A 27,949-nucleotide genomic window follows, 5' to 3' on the forward strand; every position below is an offset into this window, starting at 1 on the left:
ACTTTAGAATACAATTCAGAAGAGCAGTCAATACAAGAGCAACACCATTGAATGGAAAAAATTATGGATCCAAATAAAAAAAATCAAACAATCTAAGAAGAAAAACAGCTTTAGTTTACATCGACAAGAGTTATAATGAAGGTAAGAGACAACTTTTCAAATAAAAAGTTTAAATCCTTCCTATTGAAAAATTTTTTAAAAAATTACAAACCGACATCAACTTTCTGCCAAACGGAAAAACAAGAGATCTTAAAATGAGAGAGTTGAAACGAATTGGAAATACGCAGCCCGCCTCAGATATACGGTACAACATTAAGTCACCTTTCATTCTAAAGACGATTTAAACTATTCAGTACTCAGTGAAAATAGAACGGCAAAATAAGCAATTAACTATTAGCAATACCTTACATCAGAACTAATCAAAGCACTTATATATCGAGAGCAAACCATTGTACTACTGACAAAAACATAATCAGTTAATGTAAATTAACAGAAAAAACTACTGATTTTAGAAACACTTTTCAATACAATTTAAGATAATGCCACTCAGCTCTTTTGAATTTATGGTGTTTTATTAGATTCTGGCATTAAATTAGCAAAAATGAACCTTTTCAGAACAAATTTTCCCAAAAACCATTGTCGTGAAATTAATTTGAAATAAAAACCTCATATCATTCTCAAACCTTGAACTGAATGCCACTGGGAGACGTTTTTTTTTACAAACACTTATGTTGACTTCAAAGAAACGGCGCCATATGTAGTCACCTTTCACTTCATGGATGTTTTTAATTCATGGATGATACTCTCGGTGCAATAAAATAATGAATTATGATAAAATAACTAAGAAAATCATTAAACAGACAAAAACATGATTCCTTAAGGATAAATAAAGGAGAAAAAAATTTAAAAAACCTTCCAAACACCCTATTTTCTAGAGCGCAATTCAGGTTGTTATCTTCAGCTGTATTATTAAGATCTACCAATGATGTACAAAACTCAGCTCCTGGTACCTACGGCTGTTATGTTCAGCTCCTGGTATCAAAATTACTTTTACACCAAGATCAATTTTCCCGATAAACACCGGGTTTGATCCGTATGCAGTTTTGAAGTGTCAATTTATAGTGAAAGCTGAATTAGAAGTCGTGACTAATTGACTTGTAACTATCTCATGAAAATTCAACTGATTAGAACAACCTAAGGTATCCCAATAAGTAATTTGTTAACCTGGTTTAACGAAATGTGACGAGATATTTAGTCTGATGAGCCATCGATACAACGCCATGCACAAAAGAATCCACAGAACCGAAAGAGAAAAACACGTCACAAAACTCAAATTGATGAGATTTTACTTTCTACAATTTTTTATTTGTCCATAAACTTACGTGCGCTCCAAAAACGACCAAAAATTGAAAAATTTAGTCTTTCGCTTACATTTTTTGCGAATCATTGAAAATTGTCGTTTTTTAAAAAACAACATGTGATTTGTTGTACTGCTCATGTAGATTTTAACCACTCATAATACGATATTTCCTCGATAAACCATTTGAAAAAAAACTTGAAAAAAGGCGAGTTTGCAGTTCGCAAACAAGCGTAAAAAGCTGCACTAGGAATATCGAAAAAAAAACTTTTAAAAAGCCGTGAAAGAAAAATTGAACAAGGAAATCCAAGGCAGTAATTCTATCCCTTCGATACAGTGGATATAAAATGAGGCTTTGCAGACCAGTAAAAAAAGATAAACAAATTCCCCAACACAAAATATTACAAAAATAAATCGACGACTTACAGAAAAAAATGAACTCGTATTATAACGTGCATTGCTTATGTAAACAAAAACTAAACTTGAAACTCGTTTCTTCAGCACTTATGTTTTTCAAACCAACTCTGATGTAAATTAGTTTTAATCGTAATTGACTGAAAAGAAAATCAACAATGACCATACGCGGATCAAAGTAATTAAAAACAACAGGAAAGGTCAAATTGTCTCTGCAATAATTAATAGTCTATCTGTACGTATACTGTCTAGGCTGTAATGCACGCGAATTTCCGTTGAATCCGCCATAGCGATCATTTTCACTAATTAACTCTCTGGGTCTCTTCGCCGAAACATCGCGACTGTCCATTAGCTCAACTGCTCTTTTTGGCGCTCTGAAATCACCTCCATACTCCATTCTCATTCGGTCTGTTTCTGACATCTGTTCATAACTATTAGATAGCAAAGGTTCTCTCAAAATGGGGGGTCTCGATTCTGCAGACGATGACGTTGGGCTTCGGGGGCCGAACGAATCCAGGGGTTTGTATAAGTGTTGCAACGGATCATCGCTTCTGCGCGGAAGATGGCTGTCGTTATTTTTAAATCGCGCCAGAGAGGAACTTGGTAGATTGCCTCTGTACGAGTCACGGTCTCCGTTTGAACTATCGCGACCCCAACTGGAAAAGGACTCCTGTGAGGATCTACGTCCATACTCCGCAGTTCTGTCAGGGTAACTTTTGCTTGCACTGATACTGCGTTCCACGGTTTCTTCTTTAAAGTAAGGGAAACTTGAACTTTGTGACTCCTGGTACAGTCTCTCGTTAGACAAGCGACCAAGGGAACAATGACTGCCATTTTCTCGTCTGGGAAACGAACGTCCAACTATGTCGCCAATTGGTTTCCCAGGATTAGAAACGACATCCTTATAAATTTCTTGCGCATGCCTGGGAGCTTGGCTTGCATGGTTACCATTGCTAACTTCTATGTCAGGGGGCGAATTGCGTACGATTAACCCAATCAGTGTATCTTTCCTTGGTGACGTTAAGTTTACATCAAGTCCCATTTCCGTCGGAAAAGAGTCGTTAGCGGATAAAGCCAAAATATACATTTCTTTTACGGACGCCGGATTTTGGGTTGTGCCTCCGAGTTGCTTTTTACTTACTAGAAAGTCAAAATGATCCAAATATAACTGCCTATTTCTGGAATCAGTCGGAAGAACAAATTCCACAATCGCAATTCCAAATTTCTTCCTTTCATATACCTTTTTCAGATACGTGAACGCAGGTACTCTTTCCAATCTACCTTTTGCCATAATTTGTGAACTCAAGTCTGATCTCAAATTGCGAATAGATCCAAAGAGAGGGAGCATCGATACTTGGATGCTTCTGTCATCAGCTAGTACAAGGTCGCCGTCCCAAAGAGATCCATGGAACTCCCTTTGAGACAGCGGAGAAGCCACAGGTCTTAGCGATGGAGGCGGTGGGGATGCCATGGCAACCTTCTTAAGCGGAGGAGGTCCATCGTCATTTCCAGGAGAACTCAAAAGTGAAGAGCCTGAAAAAACAATCATTTAAGCACTGCTGCCAGAGTAAAAAGAATAGTTCGCGAAGCTTCAACCGAGAAAAATTTTAATAGCAAAACTCATAAGCAAACCAAGGTAAAAAGTTGTGTCATCTCTCGTAAAACTAGGCCTACTGTATAATCTTGGCATGCTGGACTCCGGACTCTTCAAGGAAAAAGTTATGAAGAAGCATTGAAAAGTAACAGATCTAAAAGTAACCGCAGAGTGAGAAAATGTTCAAAAACTGAAACCTGCTATGTTATCCCGAGATGGTGAAGCATTGAGACTGAATGATGGTAGAGGCTCTGAAACCAGAGGCTCTGAGGGCGGATTGTCGTCCACTTCGTTCAGGAGTCCCGCCGCCCCAGTCACGCGGCCAGATCCGAACAGTCGGTCGTCCTCCACGGTATCATTATTCAACTCGCTCAGAATCGTCACTCGATCATGATTTTTTGATTTTACATACTGGTCTCTTCTAGTTCGAATTTGTTTTGACATGTCATCTTCCAAATCGTCTAACTTACACTGTCTGCAGTTCGGGTCTTTAGTTATTTTATTAAACTGATGATCCATGTGTAATTGCGTATCATTTTCGGTAATTGGATTGCAGCAAAAATAGCAAATTGTGGGTACACACTTTTTCAGCTTGTGACTACTATACGCAATCTTTTCTTCTGCCTTCACTCTCAGTTCCTCTTTTTCTTCGGCTGTCAGCACTGAGGTTAGTCTGCTTCTCTTGCAGACCTTGCATGTGTTACTAAACTGGTGCCCAGTGCCGTGCTCTGAGGTTGTGTCTACCACGATCGATCCCAGAATGTCCGTCTGTTTTCTGTACTTCTCTATTACTTTCGAAGAGGCAGTTTCCGGGAACAGATCACTCTGTGGAATGAAGTCGATGAACTTACTGGTTCCAACCTAAACACACCAAGCAGCGGTGAACTTTTCTCCTAAGAAGTGAGCATTATCTCCGCTTCCTTCCTGTCTACGACATTTGAACTTGATTCTTTGCCGAACCTAATTTTGCCACATTTTTGACATGATTATGCCGCCAAATTAGTAAACTGAAAGACTCAAAACTCAAAAATCAAAAAGAAATCATTTAAAAGCAACAACTAAACTACGATTTGAAATTGGAATCTGAATCACCCAAAAGTATTGCCATAGTCATTGGCGCCCAATAGTTTTTAAAACAAAGAAACCGAAACCAAGGTTTTTTTTGTTGGAAAAATCAACGAACCCATCCTTATACTAACCAGTCATATTGTTTATTTTTTTTTTTGGATTGTAAGTTCCAAAGAAAAAAAAACTCAAAATCATTTTTTTTGTTACAATATGCAGCACATCAGAACCAGCCGACTTATTTCCCGATTCCTACCAACCTTGGAACAGCACCGACAGACCACAACCATCATCAAACGATCTCGAAGACATTCAGGAAATCAGTGCCCATTGTCAAACCATTCATATTCGACGGAGAACCTGAACAATGGTTAGATTGGATAGGACTGTTCAACGCAACCATCAACAGCACCGACATGACAAACTCGGAAAAGATGACACATCTGCAGAAACTTGTATCCGGAGATGCCAAATCTCTCATCCGAGGATATGGATGCAATGGAGCAATGTATGACGCAGCCCTTCAGCGACTGGAAAACGACTTTGGTAACCCGACGAAGATAGTTACATCCTTCCTTCGACGACTCGACGCCATCAGCGGCCCCAATCTACGACATACCAGAAGCTACAAGGACCTCGCCAACTTCCTACAGACAATGGTCGATACATTCACGACACTTGGATTCCAGCACGATCTACACTCTACGACAAATGTCCAAACAGTTTTGTCAAAACTGCCTACCCCTTGCCGACTAGAATGGAATAGATACAATCTGCAATGCAACATCAGACAACCATCACTCATCGACCTCAACAATTGGTTCAACAAGTACGCCGAAGCATGCAGCGATTTGCCGAGCAACAACAACAACAACAACACCAGAAACATCAGCAGCAGCAACAGCTACAACAGCAGCAACACTCAAGGATCATCATCCAACGGTCACACCCACCAACATGGACCATCGGATCACCGCGCCAATCAGAACCACCGGAACCAGCAACGCAGTCAGCAGCAACATAAATCTGGACAAAAGGATCAACGACGAGATTTTTGCCCGGAGAAACGCAATTGCCAGTACCTTGGAAAATGCCATCACTTCATCGCAATGAACCCAAAGGACAGATTACAGCATGCCAGGGACCTACAACTATGTTTCAACTGCCTCAGCCCCCACAAGTTCGCCGACTGTCAATCAACGCAAACCTGCCGGACGGACGGATGCAGTAAGAAACACCACACGCTTCTGCACAACAGCAGCACCTACAACTCGACGACACAGAGGGAGACAGCCAACCGGAACTCCAGACAACATGAAGACACCACCAACTGCAGCACCAGCATAAGCAGAAGGAAATCGACTCGCCACATTCCAACCCTGCCAATAACGATCTCTCATGGCAAACATAGAGTTCATGCCTATGCAATGCTTGATTGTGGAAGCAAACTGACATTGCTTAAATCATCAATCGCCCTCCAACTCAAACCAGATCTGCAGTTAGACGACACCATCCAGCTAAACCAAGCACTGACATCATCAGACACAGCTTCTACAAAGATGACGATCGCGATTGGACCCTACAACCAGCAAAAGCAGCCATTTCAACTAAATGACATCGACGTCATAATGGATTGGAACCTTTCCCAATTCAACCCTGAACTCGTCAACTCCATCTGCCAAAGGAACGAGCCACTTCAACACATTCGGATAGCCACACTGCCCTCGAAAGAAATCGGAATCATCATTGGATGCGATTTCGCCGAACTCGTGACACCTTCAGAAGTAATCCATTCAAAACAAAATGTGCCTATTGGATGGAAAACGCCACTTGGATGGTCTCTCTGTGGACGAGACAATGCAGCGACACCCAACGACGTCAACACAATCAACTTCACGACAGATGATACACTGTTTCGCCACGTAGCTGAATGGATCAAATTGGACGCCGAAGGGATTTCAACTGACCAACGCAGCCTCTCAACAGACAAGGAAGCTCTCCGCATCTTGGAATCTTCAACAACCCGCTTGCCCAATGGACACTACGAAGTTGGAACGCTTTGGAAACGTGGACAACAACTGCCAAACAATAGATGGCTTGCCAAGAAGCAGCTCGACAGCCTTCTCCAACGACTGAAGAGAAACACCGAGATGGCACAGAAATATCAGGAGACCATCGACACCGACTTGCAGAAAGGTTTCATAGTCAAAGTTGATGATTCTCATGAAGACTCAACAGGAAAATGGTACCTTCCTCATCATCCAGTGACAAACATCAATAAACCTGGCAAGGTACGCCGAGTCCTTAATGCATCGAGCATCTACAAAGGAGTATCACTCAACAGCAACCTACTAACTGGACCAGACCTCCTCACAAACCTTACTGGAATCGTTATGCGATTTCGCGAGGACCAAATCGCTATTTCTGCCGACATTGAAGCAATGTTCATGCAGGTCTTCGTGAGCCCAGAGGACCAGCCGTATTTGCGATTTCTGTGGAAGGACAACACGGGCCAACCCGCAACCTTCCAATACACCCGCCACATCTTCGGAGCTACCGACTCACCATGTGTTGCCTGCTACGCCACTCGACAATGTGCGAAGGACAATGCCGACAAACCTCCAGCCTTGGAGCAAATCACAAAACGCAACATATACATGGACGACCTATACAAAGCCGTTTCAACGCCGACGGAAGCGACACAGTTAATGAACGACCTTCAAAAGATGTTCAGCCTTGGAGGTTTCAACCTCACAAAATGGACCTCAAACTCTCAACAATTCCTCACAACAGTTAACGAGAACCACTTGGAAAACAACGACAGCCTCACCAAGAAGGAACGACCCCTCGAAAGAGTTCTTGGAGTGAAATGGAAACCAGACACGGACGTCTTTCTTGTGGAAGCAAAGAAGTTTCACGCCATTGACAAGAAGGACTTAACGCAGCGCAAACTATTGAAGTTTGCTTCTTCAATCTTTGACCCGCTTGGAATTACGATGCCACTGACAATTCGACTACGACAATCACTTCAACTTGCCTGGAGTAATGGACCTCAATGGGACAAACCTCTAAACATGGAGCATTTAACAGACCTCAACGATTGGATAGACAAGCGAAGCCAATTCAACGACATCTGCCTGCCCCGGACTTATTTCAAACCAGAAACGAAGATACTGGAAACCCAACTCCATGTATTCAGCGACGCCTCCGAGCTTGCCTTAGCATCAGTTGCTTACCTCAGAATCAGATACGACGACGACACAACGGAACTCAAGTTCGTCATTGGAAAAGCCCGAGTAGCACCCATCAGCAGAATGACAATTCCAAATCTCGAGCTTCAAGCCGCCACTAACGGAGCTAAACTGTCTCGTTTCATCAAAGAACAACATGACATACGAATCGACAGTACGACACTATGGACAGATAGTACAACAGTTCTTCATTGGATAAACTCGCCGAATCAACGACACCGGATCTTCATTGCCAACCGCCTGAATTTCATCATGGACTCAACATCTCCACTGGACTGGAGATACGTGCCCAGCAAAGACAACCCTGCAGACGACGGAACACGTGGTTACAAAGCATGTGACATGACTACCGATTCACGATGGATCAAAGGACCCGACTTCTTGTTAAGACCATCATCAGATTGGCCTAATCACCCGCCAGCACAACCTACAGCCGATATTCATCTGACAGACAACGACCCACACCCGCCAACATCAGTAATCGACTTCAACCGATTTAGCACTTGGACAAGAGCACTCAGAGTTACTTCATATGTTCTTCTCTTCGCAGAAAACATCAAAAGGAAGACACGCCAGAGCCTCTCACTTCAACACCTCACCTTAGGATTCGCATGGATCATTAAACACTCACAGAATCATTCCCCAAGGAAATAGCATGCCTGACAAAGAAATCTGACATTCCACCCCGCAGCCCTCAACAACCTCTTTGCCCCTTCATCGACGATCACGGATACTTACGTGCCAAAGGACGACTACAGAAAGCCCCGCTTCTACTTTGCAGCCGACATCCAGTCATTCTGAACGCAGAAAACTACCCAATACAACTCTTCATGAAGCAAACACACGAAATAAATTCCCATTGTGGAATGGAACACACCAGAAGCATTCTTCAGCAGGACTTTTGGATCATAAGATCACGCAAGCATCTGAAGAAAACTATTCGACAATGCATACCTTGCCGACGCCTTCGACAGGAACCAGTGAAGCCTCTGATGGCAGATCTACCCCTACAACGACTCCCTTTATCGGAAAACAGTTACCCCTTCTACTCAACAGGAATTGACTTCTTTGGACCCTTTGCCACGCGGAACAACGACGAGTACAGTAAGCGATACGTTCTCTTCTTCACCTGCCTCGTCACGCGAGCAGTTCATTCAGAAATATGCCAGCAAATTGACACAAACTCAACTCTACAAGCCATACGCCGTTTCATCGCTAGACGCGGTAAACCCAGGATCATCTTCTCTGACAACGGAAAAGCCTTCGTTGCAGCTGACAAGGAATTACAGGAAAGCCTTTCTGAGATTCAACACAGCAACGACTTCAACAATCAATGCCAATTACTTGGAATAACCTGGAAATTCAACCCACCTGCAGCTCCTCACTTTGGTGGATCATGGGAACGCCTCATAAAAACATTTAAGATTGCCTTCTACAAAGTCATTGGAACACGGGCACTGGACGACGAAACTCTGTCAACCTTCACGTGCGAGGTTGAAGCTATGATGAATTCTCGCCCGCTAACCCACGTCTCATCAGACCCAACCGACGACGAGCCCCTTACACCCAATCACCTTCTACTAGGACGACCAACAAACAATTTGCCTCCCGGATTGTTTCTCCCTCGCCACACAACGGACAAGAAAACTTGGAAACAAGCTCAAGCCTTGAGTCAACAGTTCTGGAACAGATACCTCAAAGACTACTTGCCAACCTTGACAACCCGAACGAAATGGACAAAGCAAGTGGAAAATCTTCGGCAAGGAGACCTTATATGGATACTGGAAGACCTAACGCCTCGAGGTCTTTGGCCCCTGGGACGGGTACTTCGTACTTTCCCAGGTGCAGACGGAATCGTTCGCTCCTGCGAAATTAAAACTAGCAGGGGGATTCTACACCGACCAGCAGTCAAACTCTCGCGAGTATTGGACCACAGTAACAACTAGATGACCAACATGATCAACGACAGCTAACAACTAGATGACCATTACAATCAACGACGACGTGCCATCAGCTGACAATCAACGAACTATTTTCTAATTTGCAACCTGCAAATGGGCCCGGCTATGTCTACGACATTTGAACTTGATTCTTTGCCGAACCTAATTTTGCCACATTTTTGACATGATTATGCCGCCAAATTAGTAAACTGAAAGACTCAAAACTCAAAAATCAAAAAGAAATCATTTAAAAGCAACAACTAAACTACGATTTGAAATTGGAATCTGAATCACCCAAAAGTATTGCCATAGTCACTTCCACATCCATATAGAATTTTAAAAAAACAGACAAAAATATCCGGTTTTTGCACAAGAGCTCGAAAATTTTGAGCACAAGACTTTAAAAAAGTTTACAAAAGAGTTTTCATTTTTGATCTAAATTTCCAGCTAGACTTTTAGTAAAGGGCGACTGAATTAATTTTAAAAATGCAAAAAAAAGGTAATACTAATACTAGCTATTAGTCCGTTTGTCTTGACCCGTTTGTCTTGACACTGAGACACCTTTTAAGATTTTTTGGAATCCGTGTCAAGACTAATAGGGCTTTTTATATTCTACTACTATTTGGGGTAAACAAAATTGACAAATAAAGAGTTCCTTCCGACTTCGTGGAGTGGTCGGAACAATAACATAATATCCGGTTGCTAAGCAAGTAGCCCAAAATGTTACCAGTCACCATCGCGGAATGTACGCAAATGGAACTTTTATGTCTGGGAGGCAAATTTTAGCTTCTTCTATTCCTGTGCACTGAAAAAAAAAACTAGACATTGAAAAATCTTGATTGAAGAATCAGGCGCGGATCTAGGAATTTCTCAAGGGGGGCGGATTTTCAAAACAATGCTTCTGCGCCGGAGGCAAAATTTGAAAAAACATACAAAAACGGCATTTTTATGAGGTTTTTGGAAATTTTTGACCAAAAATCGCGTTTTTTCGGCGCGCGCTCTTCCTCAAAATAAGTATAGATTGGCTTTGAAGGCGCCTTTAGAAAAATTTTAAGGTCATTCAGCCAGAAATTGATATCTCAAAATAGTACAAAGGGGGACCCTTTGGGTCGGCAGGGGGGTCCGCCCTCTCCCTAAATCCACTACTGTGAAGAATTGAGTAGAATGAGAATTTTCTCAAGCGGATGAATAGTCTAAGCTAACATTGGAGCAAAAACCTACGTGATGGTAATTTCCGTCTTTACCTTTTTGAAATCATCTTCAGTCATTAGTACGAGATGTTGCGGGGTGAGCTTCCCGTTAGATATCCACTCGAAAAGGTCCTTATTAGCATCGAGGTACTGCAACACTCGATTAAGACAATCGTTGTACTGTTGGTTCAATTCCTTGTGGCAATAGCAAAACAGGTTCAACTCAAAGTCTGTTGCGACCGTGTGTAGCAAGGACGAGTTCACTGACTTGCCAGTGATCTGCTTCTGATTCGACAACAACTCGATCAGTTTTCTGAAAACATATCGGTTATTTTGTTAGACAAAAGACAAGCAGTCGAACCTAATCGCATAACATTTATTTCGATTTTCCATCAGCCAAGTTAATTTAAAAAACATTTTTGTCGCAGAATGTAAATTGTCAATTTTAGGAGATACATTTCTTTCCTACTTTTCTTTCCTACTTTTCTTTCCGCAACTGAAATTGGGCCAACATACCTGGAGCAGAAACTCTATGTTTTCTGACACAGAGCCGAAGATGAGATTCGAACTACTTGCGATACAAACAGTAATGACTGTGATTAAAATCAAATGAAAAAAAAAATTGAAAAAAATCAAGAAAGGTTTTTGTCAATAAAAATTATAAACATAGCCAACAGTTCGAAAAGAGTCAATGAACGCAAGAAAACAGAAAAAAATACTGACTAGAACAATTAAAGATTGTCGATTTTTGATAAAATATAACCCAATTTGAGAAAACTGGATCAATAGATAATTTTTATTTCGCTGGGAAATCTGAAAATTGAATTCCATTTTCGAAACTAGAGGTCGATAACGTTTTTAGTGATCTTTACAATTTCGCAGTTCGATTTAAAAAAACCCTTTCTGTGGAACAAAACCGACAAAAATAAGCAGAGAGACCATAATTAAAACTAGCCTAAATTTTCAGTTTGCAAAAGCAAAAAAAAAACTATTTCGACTGGAATTGAACTCTCGAATTAGTCTTTTAAAGCATGGGTATTACTAATTTTCAAGTTCCCCTTTTCCTAAGAGCACACGCACGCTCACACAATTACTTTTTTCGGTCATCAAACGACGCAATTTTTATGCCAAATTCAAAATGTAAGAAAAAGTTCAGCTAGATTTTACCATCATATCAGAATTGATCCAAAGCTTGCACAGTGCTGTACCCATGATCATTTTGAACACCACCCTCAGGTTTCCAAACCGCCGGTAATTGTCTACAACCCCCATGAACTACGTACTGCAGAGAAAGTTTTTGATCATAAATGATGTGGCGCAACGGTAGTGATGGTGCCCAGCAATCATATGGTTGCGGGTTCAAATCGCACGGTCGCTGCAATTTACAAGTTGAGCTCTTGTAAAATTGTCATAGCTTAGTTAAACTTAAATAATTAGTCTTAGGGTTAGGGCTTTGTTTGGTTAACTAAAAATAGATAGCTAATTTCTGAAAAAATACTTAATTTAAAATAATTTTAAAACTAAAGGATTAGAGAACAGCAAATCCCACAATACTCAACCAATGTAAAAGATTATCGATGCTCTTAAAATATGATTATCGATGCTCTTCGATGTTATTGAATCTTCTCACCTGCTGAGCACTTTCTTGTTCTTAGCCCTGGTCTCCTCCAGAATCTCAGAATGCTTCTTCTCTGGCATCACAATTTCATATGTAGGATTGCGTCTCAGCCACTTGTACAGATCGCCAATATTGGGCGCCCTGCTTCCATCCACCGTTATATTGGCCTGGCGGTCTAAAAGTCGAACTACGATCTTGTCCTGAGAGGAGGACACTTCTGGGTTCTGAATTCCCTCCTCAGATCCAGATTTGTAGCCGACTGCGTTGTGGAATTTACTCACGTGTCTCTTGATGCAGTTTTTCTGACAGAAATTACTCTCACCTGAAACAAAGCTTTACAAAAAAAACAACCGAAAACATAATTGGTGACTAAATTAAAAACAAGAGCGATCGATTTCTGAACAAGAAACAATGTTCGGCCAGTTACCAACTCGTAAAAGGTTTCTATTTTTGCAGATCAAAAATGCCTCCCCACTTTTTGAGCTTGAAACACAAACATACTCTTTGCTTCTCTGTGTTTTTGTACCACTAACAGTTCATAATTCGAATCATTTTCTAATTGCCTTTAGTTTTCTTCCCCTCAATTAACTTTCCCTCTGTTATTGAATTAGAAACACTGAAAAAAGACTGCTCCTATATATGGGCAAGCAAAATAGCAAAAATCATTCCTGTTGAACGATATCAAATATCAAGTGTAACAAGACTGCTCGTACCAGGGCAAAACCCTGAATTATGCGTCTTTCAAGTTCGATGGAGTAGTGTTCACTTTTCAAAAATGGATAAAACTTACAGAAAAACTATTAAAAAAACTTTTTAAATTTTCTGAGACTTTTGAAAATCATCTCCCACACTATAAAAAAAGTATTAAAAGATATATTCCGCATATAGCAGAGTATTAAGTACACCAAATAGCATGCCTAAATTAAATTTCGAACAATTTCTAAGACGGATTCAATTAATCTCCGCTTACGCGTTAATAGCACGAAATATATCGCGCTTTAATCTTCCCAAAACGGCCATCTTTGAACCCCATTACTTTAAAAAATATGATCACAGGCGAAATGTTTTTGTTTTGAATTTGAGCCCAGGACAACTATCTTTTGAATGATATAAAAAAGTTCCATCAAAAACTGCCTGTTTAAAAGTTCAAAATTGCCTGGAGAAAAAAACAGACTGCTCGTATCAGGGCAAAGCCCTGATTCTTCCGACTGCTTTTTCGGGTATATGGAGTAGTGTTTGCTTTAAGCAATAAGATGAAAGTTCCAAAAAAATTTTAAACTTTAAAAAAACTTTAATTTTTTTTCGTAAAAACTATTCCCCCACGCGCTATCTAAATCTCAAAATGACATATTTTGCATACAGCAAAGTTTTAAATAGACCAATAAGCATGACTCAATTCAATTTGAACAATTTTTAAGACGGATTAAAAAAACCTGCGCTCTGCGGTAATAAATAGCACGAAATCTATCGCGCGTTAACTGTCCCAAAAAGGCCATCTTTAGACCTCCAAAAATTTACAAAAAAAAACGATCACAAGTTGAAGGTCTTTTTAAGTTTGAGAGCAGGACAACAATATCTTTCGAACGATAGAAAAATTTCCATCAAAAATTGGTAGTTCAAAAGTCGAAACTGGTCTGGGGAAAAACAAGACTGCTCGTATTCCGACTGCCTTTCAATGCACATTGAGTAGTGTTTGCTTTCAACAGAGATAAAAAAATTCAAAAAATTGTTTTAAAATTGAGATCAGAACAACAATCTTTCTTCGAAACTCCTTTTCTTCAAAATTCGGAACAAAAACCACCCCGAGCACAAACATTCCGTCTTTTTCTTCGCCATTTGAGTCAAAAGAAATTAGCTTGCCTCAATTTGATTCGGAACAATTTTGTAGTGCGGGAAAAGGCGCCATGCATCAGTCGCGGGCAAAGTCGGTTCCGCTTTGAGCATCATAAACCAAATTTCACAGCGTGCAAAAGTTAGTCCAGGCTAGAGCCTGGCAAAATAGATAATTTTCAAATCTCCAAAACGCAGGGAGACGATATCTTCAATGTAAAAAAAAGTTTTATTTTGATCGCCGAAAATCGATTGAATAAAAAACAACCCAGACATAAATATTCCGAACTTTTTCGAAAGTCCGAACAAAAAAAAAGGAAAAAAAACTCGACGCTAACCTCCACCAACAGTGACCGGCTTCCCGCAGGTTGGCACAATACATTTTCTACCACTGCCTCCTTCTCTGATCTTGACAGATTTCGGACGGTGTCCCCTCGATTTCGAACTCAGAGCATCATCCGCAAAAACCTCTCTAGGTTCATCCGCTTGTTGCACGACTTTGGGCTGCGGCTTGCTGGGTGATAAAGCTGGTTTGTCATCTTTCTTCTTCTTTTTCTTCGGCTTCTTGAATAGATCTTCATCGAGCAGTCGTAACTTCGCGTCATCATCATTCTCTGTTGCGTTTGGTGGTGCACTACTCTCAGTTTCGGTAGCTTCTAATTTTTTCGGCTTTGACACAGATTCGACCGGTTTCGATGTCGTTTTTTCATCGTCCGACGAACTGACGGGTCTAATTTTCTTTTTCGGTTTGGCAATCGGAGGTGGAGATCTCTCTTGCTTCTTTTCTTTTTTCTTTTTCTTTTTGCTTCTCGGTGGTGAACTGGGTTCTACGAACTCGTCGCCTGAAGAAACCATCTTTCTAGGCTTTGACGGTCCAGGTTGCTCAATTTCTTTTTCGGATTCATCCTTTTCTTCTTCAACATCTTTTGATGGGGTATTCACGATTTCATTTGATTCTGAAGACATTGGCCGCGTTGTCACTTCCAAACCTGCCAACGCTTCCATTGATACTTCTTCCTCTTCTTTAACATCTTCCTCCTCATGTTTGACTTCACGTTCTTCAGGTTTTACCTCTTCTTTGTCCGTGGATTTATTTGGAATAGGTTCGGTCTTTTTAGAATCGAGTGATGACATTACTTGGATCGGTGGAACTGCTGGTTTAAATGGCTTTCCCTCGCCTCCAATAATTTGTTTTATTTCTGCGCTTCTATGCCAGGGAAGTTTTGACGCTACGGATAGTTCTGGTTTCTTAATGAAGTCTTTTTTGAATTTTTTCTTGACTTTTTCGTCATCCGAAGAACTGGAATCTGAAGACGAGTCACGCTTCGCTTTAATGTTCACAGAAGCGTCTTTATTTTTAATTGCTTTTAGCTTCGCATTTGCAATTTGACTGGCCTTTAACGACTGTTCTCTCAGCTTGCGAATCTCTTGTTTATTTATTCGTGCTCCCTTATTGCACTTTTCCAGCACATCTGCTGGTAATCTAGGGCATAAGATGATGGGATCCATCTTTAGTTTCGGACTGTTCTTGTACAGAGAATTGAGTTTTGCCTTCTGTTGCTTCGACATACTCTTTTTAGACGCATCTTTTCGCCTTGAACTTGAATCATCGTCAGACGAGGATCCCGAAGATGAATCTGACGAAGATCCACTACTGGAATCGGAACTCGAATCATCCGAGCTTGAGCTGCTCTCTGAAGTTTTCTTGGTTCTCTTAGGACTTGGAGGAACCATCATTGGCTGGGGTTTCATAGACAACAGAGTGTCTTCTTCGTCATCCGAGGAGACTTCCTTAGCCGCAATTTCTTCGGGCTCATTCGCAGCTGGAACCTCAGAAGAATCAGCTCCTGGTTTCACCACGGTCTTAGAATCATCGTCACTATCTTTGATAGACGAATCCGCTTCAGCTTTAGCAACTACTGGCTTCTTTGGAGTATCACTGATTTCCGCCGATTCAATTTTTATGTCATATTTCGGTTCAGATTCTAGCTTGGTTGTAGCAGCTGAATCAGTTTTTTCCGATTGAAGTTCCTCGACATGTGTGGGTTTAATTCGGGGTTCTAGTTCATTTGCATCTTCCTTTTGTTTCATCTCAGCCGAAATTTCCTCGATACTGCTGTCTAGATTTTGTATTTCTGTAGGCTGGCTAAAAGATGAGTTAGACCACACCATTTCTGAATCACTTTCCGCTTTGGTCGCTACATTATCGACGTTTTTCGCGGCGCTTTCTCGTGTAGAAGTAATTTCATTACTCTCATTTGCTGCTGTAGAAGAAACTACCTCAGTTGGCGTATCGGTGGTCAATTCTACTGGTCTTTCGGATACTTCTTCAACAGCTTCTGAGTCTGATTCGTCCGCCGATGAGTCCTGAGCAGAACCACTTTCTGATTCTGCAGCTGATTTACTGTTAGAGTCAACACTGGAACTGATGGGTACAATTGGGTCGAAAACTGGCATAAGTGCAGCTGCTGGTTTAGGGAGTGGTGCGGTACTTTTGATTGGCTGCTCAGGAATGACCACTGGTTCTTCCAAAAATACAGGAGCTGAGTCAAAAACAGGAGCCAATACAGACGCCTGAGGTTTGCTGGTCGACTTACTGCTAGAAAATATTGGCGTTGCAATTTCGAAAACGGGAGCCAGTGCCGATTTAATGTGAGCAGATGTCGGTTTGTCATCTTGATATTGATGTTCGTTGTTTGAGTCTTTCTCTGGGTTCTGATTATCGCCATCGTCGCCCATGTATTCTCTCAATTTCTGTTGTTTTTCCTGTTCTTTAGCTTGCTGTTCTTTGTCTTTACAAAACAGACACTTGTATTGCTCTCTCCCACCATCCGCGGCTTCTTCTGTCATTTTTTGAAGACGCACTTTGCTGATGGCCACGCAGTCTGAATGATACCATCTGTCGCAGATGTCACAACATAGCATCACTTTCCCACTTTGTGGCTGCTTGCAGAAACACCATTTGTCAGAATCGTGAACGTCCATCTCCATGCAGTCGTCGTCTGTGCCGTAACTAACCCGGAGATGAGCTGACATTTTCCAGGTCGATTTCACTGTGTTACTTATAAAAGGGTTGAGTAACAATGTAACATACTTTTCTAAAATAAACACTCATTGTTTCGACAGATACAGAACAACTTTTATGTATTGCGAGCACCCTTTTAATCTGTCAAGCGTAACTGGTATTGAAAAGTCCAAAAATCATAAGATCATTCTGCAAACCAAAAGTTCTAGAAAAATACCGGTTGCTGTGCAAGCAGCACGGAATGTTCCCACCTTAAATAGCTCATTTTTTAAATTACCTGTAGTTTTTTTAGCAAAGGGGCTAATGATTTCGGTAAAAACTACAAAAAAACATGTACTTTTAGCTTAACTAGCGTATAAAATTGAACTGCCATTACATTGGGTTCAAATTCAATGCCATCAGGTTGGTCTGAAAACCTATACAGAGGCGAAGCTGAGCCTCGAACCACTTGCGATTCAGAAAGCCATCGAATCGTTTAAAAAAACGCCAAAAAACAACAGCAAACATTCTCATGTTTGTCTCAAATGAAACTTATTTTGACAAGAATCTGTGGCAAAACACAATAGAAAGCAGTAAAATAGTAAAAAAAAAATTCCGAGCGGTAACTATGGAGTCCAAATCGGGATGAACGGTCATAAAAAATTCAAACGTTGGATTTTTTAAAGCACAAAATATAGAAACTTTTGACGAAAACTCGATGTGCCAATAATTTGAATCGATTAACAAAACAATTTCTCAGACATGCGGAATAAGGACCAAAAATTCAAGTGAAGTGAGTCCAAATAGACTAACAGGAAAAAAAATCCAAAAGAAAAGTGCTGCGGTCTTTTTTCGCTAGCAATATTTGATGGGTAAAGAAGCAAAAAATTCAATATCCATTAACCTGCTTACACTTGAATTGCAAATGGAAAACAAACACTAGACAGACCGAGAGGAAAACGTTAAGTGTACAAGAAGCAAAACGAACTAAATTTGCTATTTTAAAAAACAAAAAAATATAAAAATTACGAGCAAAATACGAACAAAAATTTTTTAAGTTAAATTGTGATCTGACAGCGCTTAAGGCCTCCTTATCCCGAGTCTACTGCTTGATGAAGAAGTTGTTGTGCAAAAACATAGAAGCCAGAAAGCACTTAAATCAAAATAAAACTCAATTGACGAAAAAACCGATTGAAAATTATAACAAAAAAATTGCGAATAACTCATGACTTGAATGACTACTGCCAAAAAGAATATGATAAGAACAGCGAGGAGATATTTCAGACAAAGCTTCATTGAAAAGTGAAAAATTCCAAAAAAAAACATAAGAAACTTCAAACATACTGTCAAAGTTGAATCAATATCAAAAACCGACCAAAAACATAAGAAAGATTAAGTAAATAAGCCGACATAAATAAAGCCAATTTTCTAATAAGCCAAACAACAGTCGAAATACTTTCCGTAAAAAATCATACAAAAAATCTGATATCTACCACCTACAAAGCGAGCGCTAGCCATATAAAGGGAAAAAAAACAAGTTTGATGCAATTTTGTAAATTTACCATTTCGAGCTTGCCTCTCATTGTACCAATCTGTGAACAAAAGGCAAAAGAACAAGGAAACCGAAAAAAATGATGAAAAATTAAATAATTTCAACATTTGAAAAAATATATCACGTTGAGGCTCTGTGAATTTCGAACACTGTTTATTATTGGCCCACTTTTTTTTTTAAATGTATCCGATTTAGAGGAAACTGTATCAACATGTAATTTTGTATTTAACTCGATTTTCTTCGAAGCCTGATCGTCAACAAAAGTTTATTCCACTGCTGCAAAACATAAGTTCACCCGAAAAATAGGCAAAGCATAGCTCAAAATTTAAATATCAACAAAGTGTTTCGTTCCCAGCTTCCGAAGCATTTTCTGAATCTGTCCATCGTCCATCGATTCTGAAGTTAATATTGTATTGGCCACAAGCATCAGGGTTCCGTGGGATGAAGCTGCAAGGTAGATTCTGCCGTTATGTCCCACACATACTTCGAATTTATAAAGCTCTGATAAACCACTCATCAGAGGACATAAATCCAGTAACATTCTGAAAATCATCGTTCAGAATATTGTCATACTTTAGTAACAATTCTTACTAGTTTTACGATCGTATACAAATAAATAGCCATTAAAGATAAGAATCAAAAACTGAACTAACCTGCGACAAAAATTGCAGGAGACATTTACTGTAATTGATGGTTGAGAGGAAGCCAAGGGTCCCAAGCCGTCTGCTTTTCCTTTTCCATCGATGCAGACAACTTCGAGCTCGTACGATGGATCCGATGAGATTAAGCGACAAAACACTGTATCGCCTATCTAAAAACAACTGAAGTCAATTATCGGCACTCAGTAAACCTCCATAAAATCTCCAGTTTGCTGAAAATTAAGTGTAACAAGTGCAAGTGGAAAAAAATAACAAGTGCAAGTGTCTTTTGCGAGTAGCATCACTTGCTCAGCTGTGCTCATGACAAAAAATTTTCTGCATTCAGGGTAGTCCAAACTATACGCCAAATTGAAAAGCCGTCACTGTGCCCAATTACTAGTCACTTGCTCTCGCGAGTGAAAAAACATTGAACTCGTAATTTTTGGAGGAGCGAAATATTCAACTTATATGAAAATGGGCAACTTGTCGATTAAACTGTCTTTTTGATATTACCGAAAAGGGGTTCTTATTATAAATACCTTCAGGTCAGGGTAGCTCCTTTTCGTTGCCCCTTCGAAACTTAATACATTAAGTATTGCCGGTTCACCGCACCCAATGTCTATCTTGAAGGCGTCTACCATCTTTCCGAGCACAATTCCTACCAATTCGTCTCCCTTCACCGGTGAATACTATAACAATCATAATTTGTTTTTATGAATTTAAGGCTTGCTATTAAAGGATCGGATTAAATTATAAGTACTTTCTTTTGCAAGAATTCGACAAAAAAGACGTTCTTCTTCTTTCTCAAGATGCCACTTTTTCGACATGAGAAAATATTTTCTTTTGCAACCAACCCGGGCCCAGCAACATCTCCGTCGCAAATTCCAAAGATATCTCCCGCTAAAATGGGTTCATTCACCGCCATAACTGACTAAAACCAAATTCAGGGCGATTAATATCAGAGGGTTGAACATCAAGTCAGCAAGCAGCGACCGTCCGTTTAACGGCGGCGACCATCCCTCCAATGGATCACCCAATGCAGAAAAAAGTATCTAATAAGACTGGGTCACTTTGGATATTTTCAACCTTGAGCCTAATTCTTGAATCAGAAGGTTGCTTTTCGTTTTGACAGCGAAACTGCAGACTTGATTTTACGACTCGAACCAACGTACGTAAAAAGATTCAACGCGTTCCAAGATAGATTTGGCTCCCGATGGTTGAACGTCATCCCGTGCAAAATTTAAGGTTAAAACTCTCGAACCATCAAACTCAGAATTGCGATAGAACTTCGATTAGGCTCAAAAATATGCGAACGGCATAAACGCGTGTGCGGAAAAGACGTTACCGAAGATGCTTGGCATCGTCTTTCTAGCCTCAAAAGTGCAGGGAGATTCTCTGGGCATTCAAACCTGAATGCCCCTATAAAGCAGAGTTTATCTTTACTCACATTCCATTTGTTTTAGAACCACGACACCTCTACAGGACCGATCAGAAGCGACCAGACGGTTCGACGCTCATTCCATGGGCTGTTGGTAAGCAGCTCTTGTGGGATGTAACGGTGGTTGACTCCTTAGCTCCTAGTAGGATTAGTCCCGGGTCTGTAACCCTGTTACGGCTTCCGCTGAGGCAGAAGAGCGAAAAAATGACAGGTATAAAGATCTAGTAGATGATGGGTATCTTATTCAACCGCTAGCTTTTGAGATTCAGGGCAGGGCCGGACCCACCACAGATTTTTTTGTGCAAACTTTGTAAGAACCTGAGCATATGCACTGAGGAACTCAGAGCAGGCAGTTTTTTAAAACAGAGAATCTCCCTGGCAAAACAGATTGCGAACGCCGCTTGCGTACTCGGAACAATAAATGGCAATAATTTTCGACGAAATTTTTTATTTGTAACACTTGTATATTATATTTTCTCGTGTCGAGTTGCGTGTTCTTATCAAAGAAACGTAATCCGTATCGATTTTAATTCTAAGGACATCAACACTTGTCATCTTTTTTAAAATCAATATCCTTTCCAAATCTCAAGTGTAGAAGCGTGCCAGTATCCGTTGGTTTTTAGTACCCTCCACATTTAACTTGCCTGTTGCCAGCTACATTTAAATTAATGTCTAGAAAAGCCAAGTCACCGTTCTTATGAGTTGTTTTAAGCGTGAATTGTAAGTTAGGGTGCAATTTGTTGGCTCTAAATTGTCCCTTTGATCCGCTGGCTCTATAAATGAAAAAAACTTCCTCGAAAAAAGTGTTATTAGTAAGTGCTGAGTACACATGCAGCGTTCGAAGCCTGTATTGCCAGGGAGATTTTATGGTTAAGAAAACTATCTGCCCTAGTTTCCTCGATACGCGTGCTCAAGTTCGTACAGAGCTTATGGGGACCGATTGTTTAGCAGACCCATCTTAAAGCGTTAAAAGTGAAAAACGAGTCTTTTAGCAGACCAATTTAACAAAGTGATGATTTATTGATTGACAGACATAAAGTGAAGCTCAGTCTGGAGCCAAGCTGCCCCAATTAAGTCAATTATCTCACAATTTGTCAACAAAACTATCAACTTCAAAAGCACAACAATCTAAATTAGCGGCAAAACAAAGATTTAAGCTCACGAAACACTCGCGTTGAATTGTAGCGCAGCGAAGCATGCGCTCGCTGATCGCCAATGCCCCGTTTGAAGTTAGCTATCACATTTTATAATTTGCTGAGTCTGCTAAAAACCGGCTGCTAAAATCTCTTCACCAGTGCTCATTAAGAAGAATCTCAAGGAAAAAACATCCAGCATTAATTAAGCCTCTAAATTCGTCAGAGTTGACGCCGCCATCTCATCGGGGTTACCAACGGAGCCTACGCTTTTACTACTAGTTGCTTGTGACTTACGGTTAAGTCTTACAGGAGCTGCCTACCAACAGCCATGGGACGAGCATCAAACCGTCTGATCACTTCCGATCTGCCCATTGGTGTCGCGGTTGTGAAACAGACAAAATGGAGTGAAGCGGAAGCATTGCTTCAGAAAGGCATTCAAATTTGAATGCCTAGAGATTCTGCCTGCACATTTCAGACAAAATAGGCCACGCTATCCATCTTCGTTAACATTTTCCCCGCAAAAGCAACTGTTTTGCGCAAAATTTTGAAACAAGGCAGATAAATTGCGATTCTAAGCTGCTGATTTGGCAAATGTCTTCTTAGATTTATACGCAATATGACATTAAATCAATGTGATCCGAACTTATCCTGGCAAACATTAATTTTTTTACATCAATAATTTCTAGTATGCAAATCATGCAAGAAATTTCGTAATCCAAAATGGGCTCGGTACAAATTTTTTGAATTCTGTTTTCTGATTCCATACTTCTTTTTTCTGTATCAAACCACAGTTACAATGCATCATTATATCTTCCATCATTGTGCTTCAAATCAAAAATTTATTTGAGGTAGCTTTTAACTTAAGCTAAAAAATCAGGTGAAGCTGATAAGTGAGCGGAACAAACACGCACGCCACATTTGACTCCCGGAAGAACTGCTAGCGAAAATTGGCTACCTTCATTTCTACTTCTGTTGTCTTGCATAAAACATTTTGCAATTTTTGACCGTAGTTTTCGAAAAAATCCTTTTGAAAAGCACAATTACTTGTACGGAAATAGAATAGGAATTTCGGCATGACAAGCTTGTTTTTCTGAGCTAAAAACCATAATGTGTGTCCAGCTTATCAATGACCTATCAAATGATTTCCAGCTTGTCTATGATTCATTTACCACTTCTTAGCGACAAGGTTTGCTTAAAAGGAGGTCAAGATTACAAGTTCATCCTTGGATTTGTTTTTTATCTTTGACATTTTTTGGAAAATTAACTTTCAGTTGTTTTGTACTGCGTACTTGTGTTCTATCCATAAAAACATAGCTCACATTTTCCTCAGTTTTGGCTTAAGCCACTTTTTTTTTCCGTTTTCATTTTATTTTTGAGGTCTTGGAGCACTATCTTATAGTCCCCAGATAGATTTCCATCATCTAAGTACTAAACGTTTATTCTGGATTGAATCTTTCAAACCTAGGTCTAGTTTTACTTAATTGTCCAGCACTAAGTCAGTACCACTTGAAGAATTATTGACAGATTTCACATAAACTTAATAGAACATAGAATCCAATGAATCTTCAAAGAGTTGCTAGGATTTAATTTACACAAATGATATGCTACCTTTTACAACAACAACCGCATCTAATTCAAATCAAAAGTCCTGAACAATTTATGCATTCTTTGCTTGTACGAGGCTTGTTGTTTTTCTTCATCATGTCGTCGCGGCGTAAAAGTTAAAAATTAATTGCCTGCTCACAATGGGGCTGGATTAACCCAGAATAAAAAAGTTTGGAATTTATAGATGAAGCAAAAGTTAATGAAATTGAATTTATAGTCTGAAGAGAAAATTTAAAATCCATAAAACTCGCAGTTAAAGAACAATCTCACCAAAGCTCAGATAGTCTAGCGGCAGACCACCAGATTTACCAGGCGCGGAACTCTTTCAATCAGAACAGAGATCCACTTGACAGACATGACTCTGAAACTCTTCAAAGGGCGCTCGATCAATAGGCTAAAACATCAAACATATCACTTCTCAATAAAAAAGTATCACAATAATTACAACTTTCGGTCTATTTTTTGAATTCATTTTTTGAAACTAGCGTCATTAAAAATTCTACAGACGCTAGATTAAAAATGCAAGGCGCAGCGTATTGATAAGCATCTCCTTCAACAAAGTGTATTTTTATCAATACAAGTGCACAGTACAAAAGCAGCGTTCGCAAACTGTAGTGCGAGAGAAAATTCCTGCTTAGCTTGGAAAATAATTGAGCAAAAAAAAGTATAATGAGAAAAAAAAACGGAACCAAATCAACCAGCTCGCAACCGGATTCGATAAAAAAATTGGATAGAAGTTTAAATATTATCGTGGTAACCGAAGTTAATTCAAAATCCTTCTAAATTCCCAAATTCGAAGAACCATTGGAATTTCATATAAAAGGGGGAAAATTCGAACTTTGAAAAAAGTGGAGAGAGTTAGGTGGATTGAGAAAACTTACAATTACACAGATATTACCGGAGTTTAAAAAATAACTCCGAAAAAAAAACTTGAGGCTACGGGTCTACCAAAAAATTGCACAAAACTGGGCTTTTGTTCCCTTGGCTCTACAAATGAAGGTTTATAATGAATTAGTTTTATCTTTAATAAGCCCACAACACAGACAGCTTTTTTTCAATCTGTAAATCGTTAGACGTCAAAAAATTTCAATATAAAAAACAATAGTTTAAGTTTTCTCGGTACTGTAGAAAAACAGTATCGGTTTGTCAGTTTTCTCGCGACTCGTTTCAGATTCTGCATTTTACAATTTTTAAAAAAAGAACCTAAGTACTGACTGATTTACCAACATTTCTTTTTGTTTTTTAATGTTTCATCAAAATCACATTGAAACAAACTGTTTTTTTTGTGCTGAACATGCGCGCAAGTATAAAAAAGTTTTGAAAGAAAGTACTGACCTGGTATGAGGCTTTGTATCCTTTTGATACTTATTTTAAGCTGCGCTTTTCTTCCGTTGACTCTTTAATTGAAAAATTTAATCGAAAGCAGTTTCGACATTAAGTGCCGAGTTTACAGGCGGCGTTCGCAGCCTGTTTTGCGAAAGAGATTCTATGCTTAAGAAAACTACCTCCCTAGGTTCTTCGATACACATGCTCAAAATCTTACAGAACTTCTACTGAAAAATCGCAGTACTAGAGAAATATCAGCGGCACCCTGACCTTCAAAAAGTATTGGTGGTAAAATATATCAGTCATTGAATACATTACTTTATTTGTCAGATTTATCGCTGCCGTAGCTCCGGTGTTAGAAACTGAGCTTGCGCTAGTTTTACTATGGGCTACTGAGCCAAGTATTGTTCCATCCCAGAGGAGCTGCCTACCAACAGCCCATGGGACAAGCGTCAAACCGTCTGATTGCTTCTGATCTGCCCAGTGGTGTTGCGGTTCTGAAACAGACAAAATATGAGTGGAGTCGAAACCTTGCTTCATAAAAGCATTCAATTTTGAACCTCGGAGACACTTCGCAGACAAAATATGCCATACCATCCCTCTTCGTTAACATTTTTTTTCCGCAAAAGCATCTGTTTTTCGCAAATTTTTGAAAGAGGCCAGGTTAAAATTGCAATTCTAAGCTGCCGATTTGAGAATTGTGTTGTTAAAATTTTACACAAAATGGCATTCAACCAATGTAGTCCGAACTTACACTGGTAAGCATTGCACATTTTCACATCAATAGGTTCTATTTTCGAAATCATGCAAGAAATTTTGTTATCAAAAAGGGCTCGGTACAATTTCTTTGGATTCCGTTTTCCGAGGCTTCTTCACAATTTGAATGAATCTTATATTCCATCCTCGTGCTCCAAACAAAAAATTTCATAAAATGTGGCTTCCATTTCAGACTTAAAATTGGGTGAAGCTGATAGCTGAGCGAAAGAAACAACCAAATCACATTCGGCTCCCGGAAGAAGTGCTTGCAAAAATTATTTGTTTTTTATATATTTTATATATTATTTGTTTTTGTTATATTTGTTACCTTACGTAAAGCACCTCTCAAATTTCGGCTGAATTTTTCCAAAAAAAAGCACTTTGCAAACCACAATGACTTGTTTGCGAAAAAAATAGCAGTTTTGGCATTATAAGCAGATTTTTAGGAGCTAAAAACCATAATGTGCGTCCATGATGTGCATTGAAATTTTTTACAACTCCAGGCGGTTCGAAACACGTTATTCAGAATAGTTGCTCTTTTCAGCGATGCAAATGTATTACTAAAATCTAATATTATGAAAACTTCGACACTTCGGGCTTTCATCGCGCTCTATCAAATGTCGAAGTTTTTGCAATTTCTGCTCCTCCTAGTTCCATATTCTACCTTAAGACTCCTAAAACAATCTGTCGCTCAGCAAGAGTTTCGCTTCCCGCGCATTTAGACGCAAAATTACGTTTGTTTCTTTTGAGGGCGATAAGTTTTGCACAAACAAAAAACTTCTTAACTGTTCGGGTACTTTACTTTCTCCTACAAAGTTTAGAAGCTTAGAAAGCGGTTTCAAGAATTTTAGCATAGCACTGCCATTTGACCTACTATTAGGTCTTTTGAAACTGGGGGAACAACCTTGTCCGGACCGGCTCTCGAACCATTTGGCAAATTGATAATTGCTGTTCCAGCCCGAATTCAGCTTCGGAAAAGCTATCGACGTTTTCCGCGTTTGGAGTAGTTATACTGAATTCCTTTATATTTTTCTCATACTGCTTCTTAGCTTTTTTCCCTGCTCGAGATCTGTCTGGGGCAAGCTTGACTGTTGAAGAAGGGGTTTAGGCAGTGTAAAACAAATATCTCTTGTTTTGTAGTTTATTATAGTGCTCATAGCTGTCGCTTGCTTACAACAATTTCTATAGCGTTGTTTAAAAAAAAACGAGAAAGACCTCAGAAAAAAAAACAGCCAACATGTAACATTTTCTAAATTGTAGAAACTATCTTTCAATTTATCTGAAAAACATCCTGCCAAGGGATCGCGCGAGTTCTTAGGTACTCTCTTGAGTTTCGAGCATTAGAAACAGCTGTGTTTACTTAATTATCTTGCATTAAGTCGATACCACTTAAAATTTTATCGACACATCTCACATTAATAAACATAGAACCTAGAAAACATTGAATCTTCATAGAGTCACTAAGAGTTACGTTACACAATTAATATGATACCATTTAGAATAACAACCACAGCAAATCCAGTTTCAAAATCCGTAAAATTCTGGGCTTTCATTGTTTGTACACTGCTTGTTGTTTTTCTTCATCTTGTCGTCGCGGCGTAATGGTTAAACTGAGAGATTTGGTTGGACACAATGGAACTAGATTAACCCAGAATAACAGGGTTTGCAATTTATAGATAAAGCAAAAATTATGGAAATTGAAATTGAAGAGATAACATTAAATCTACAAATTAGACCTGACTCCTGACAGACCTGGCAGACCTGACTCTTTAATTCTTCAAAGGGCGCTCGACAAACAGGCTCGAAAATCAAAAATGTCACATCTATTTATTAAATTAACGCAAAAATTAGAAGTTTCGGTCTGTTTTTGGATTCAATATTTTTAACTAGCGTCTGTAAAAAATCCATATACGCTAGTTAAATTTGTCACAGCGTGGCGTACTGACTAGCATTTTCTTCAACAGTACGTAGTTATCATTATGAGTCGAAATTCAGCGTTCGCTACATGTACTACGAGAGATTTTCTACTTAAATTGGGAAATAATTGAGTAAAGAAAAATATAGCGAGAAAAAAATGGAAAGTCGAGATGGTTTTGAGCCAAATCAACCAGCTTGAAGCCAGATTTGATAAAAATTTTGGATAGAAGATTTAAAATTATGATGGTAACCGAAATTAATTCAAAACCCTCCATCATTTCACCCAGTCAAAGAACCATTGGAATGTCATATAAAATA

At 39.5% G+C, this 27,949-nt stretch overlaps 3 protein-coding genes across 4 annotated transcripts in view; 1 reads left to right on the plus strand and 2 right to left on the minus strand.

Annotated features, from left to right (window-relative positions):
* The window catches only part of LOC134840258 (TLC domain-containing protein 4-B-like), a 520,491-nt gene that overhangs the window by 206,350 nt on the left and 286,192 nt on the right, over positions 1-27,949 (plus strand). The gene's annotated exons all lie outside the window — the stretch shown is intronic.
* LOC134840570 (uncharacterized) lies at positions 49-17,354 on the minus strand. Its single transcript, XM_063856480.1, has 5 exons — positions 14,598-17,354; positions 12,442-12,751; positions 10,866-11,124; positions 3,563-4,226; positions 49-3,304 (listed from the first exon to the last, which is right to left on the minus strand). Exons 1-5 carry the CDS (start codon positions 17,293-17,295, stop codon positions 2,001-2,003), a joined length of 5,235 nt encoding a protein of 1,744 aa, XP_063712550.1. The 5' UTR covers positions 17,296-17,354; the 3' UTR covers positions 49-2,000.
* Positions 18,812-27,949, minus strand: part of LOC134840573 (exosome complex component RRP40-like) — a 51,657-nt gene continuing 42,519 nt past the window's right edge. The window contains exons 2-5 of the mRNA XM_063856482.1: positions 20,214-20,386; positions 19,993-20,142; positions 19,469-19,626; positions 18,812-19,357 (exon numbers count right to left, since the gene is read on the minus strand). Coding sequence (XP_063712552.1) covers positions 19,141-19,357; positions 19,469-19,626; positions 19,993-20,142; positions 20,214-20,378 — 690 coding nt within the window. The 5' untranslated portion in view covers positions 20,379-20,386 and the 3' untranslated portion in view covers positions 18,812-19,140. The remainder of the gene's footprint in view (positions 19,358-19,468; positions 19,627-19,992; positions 20,143-20,213; positions 20,387-27,949) is intronic.

Source organism: Symsagittifera roscoffensis, chromosome 2, assembly GCF_963678635.1.
Source record: "Symsagittifera roscoffensis chromosome 2, txSymRosc1.1, whole genome shotgun sequence".
Classification (NCBI taxonomy): Eukaryota; Metazoa; Xenacoelomorpha; order Acoela; family Convolutidae; genus Symsagittifera; species Symsagittifera roscoffensis.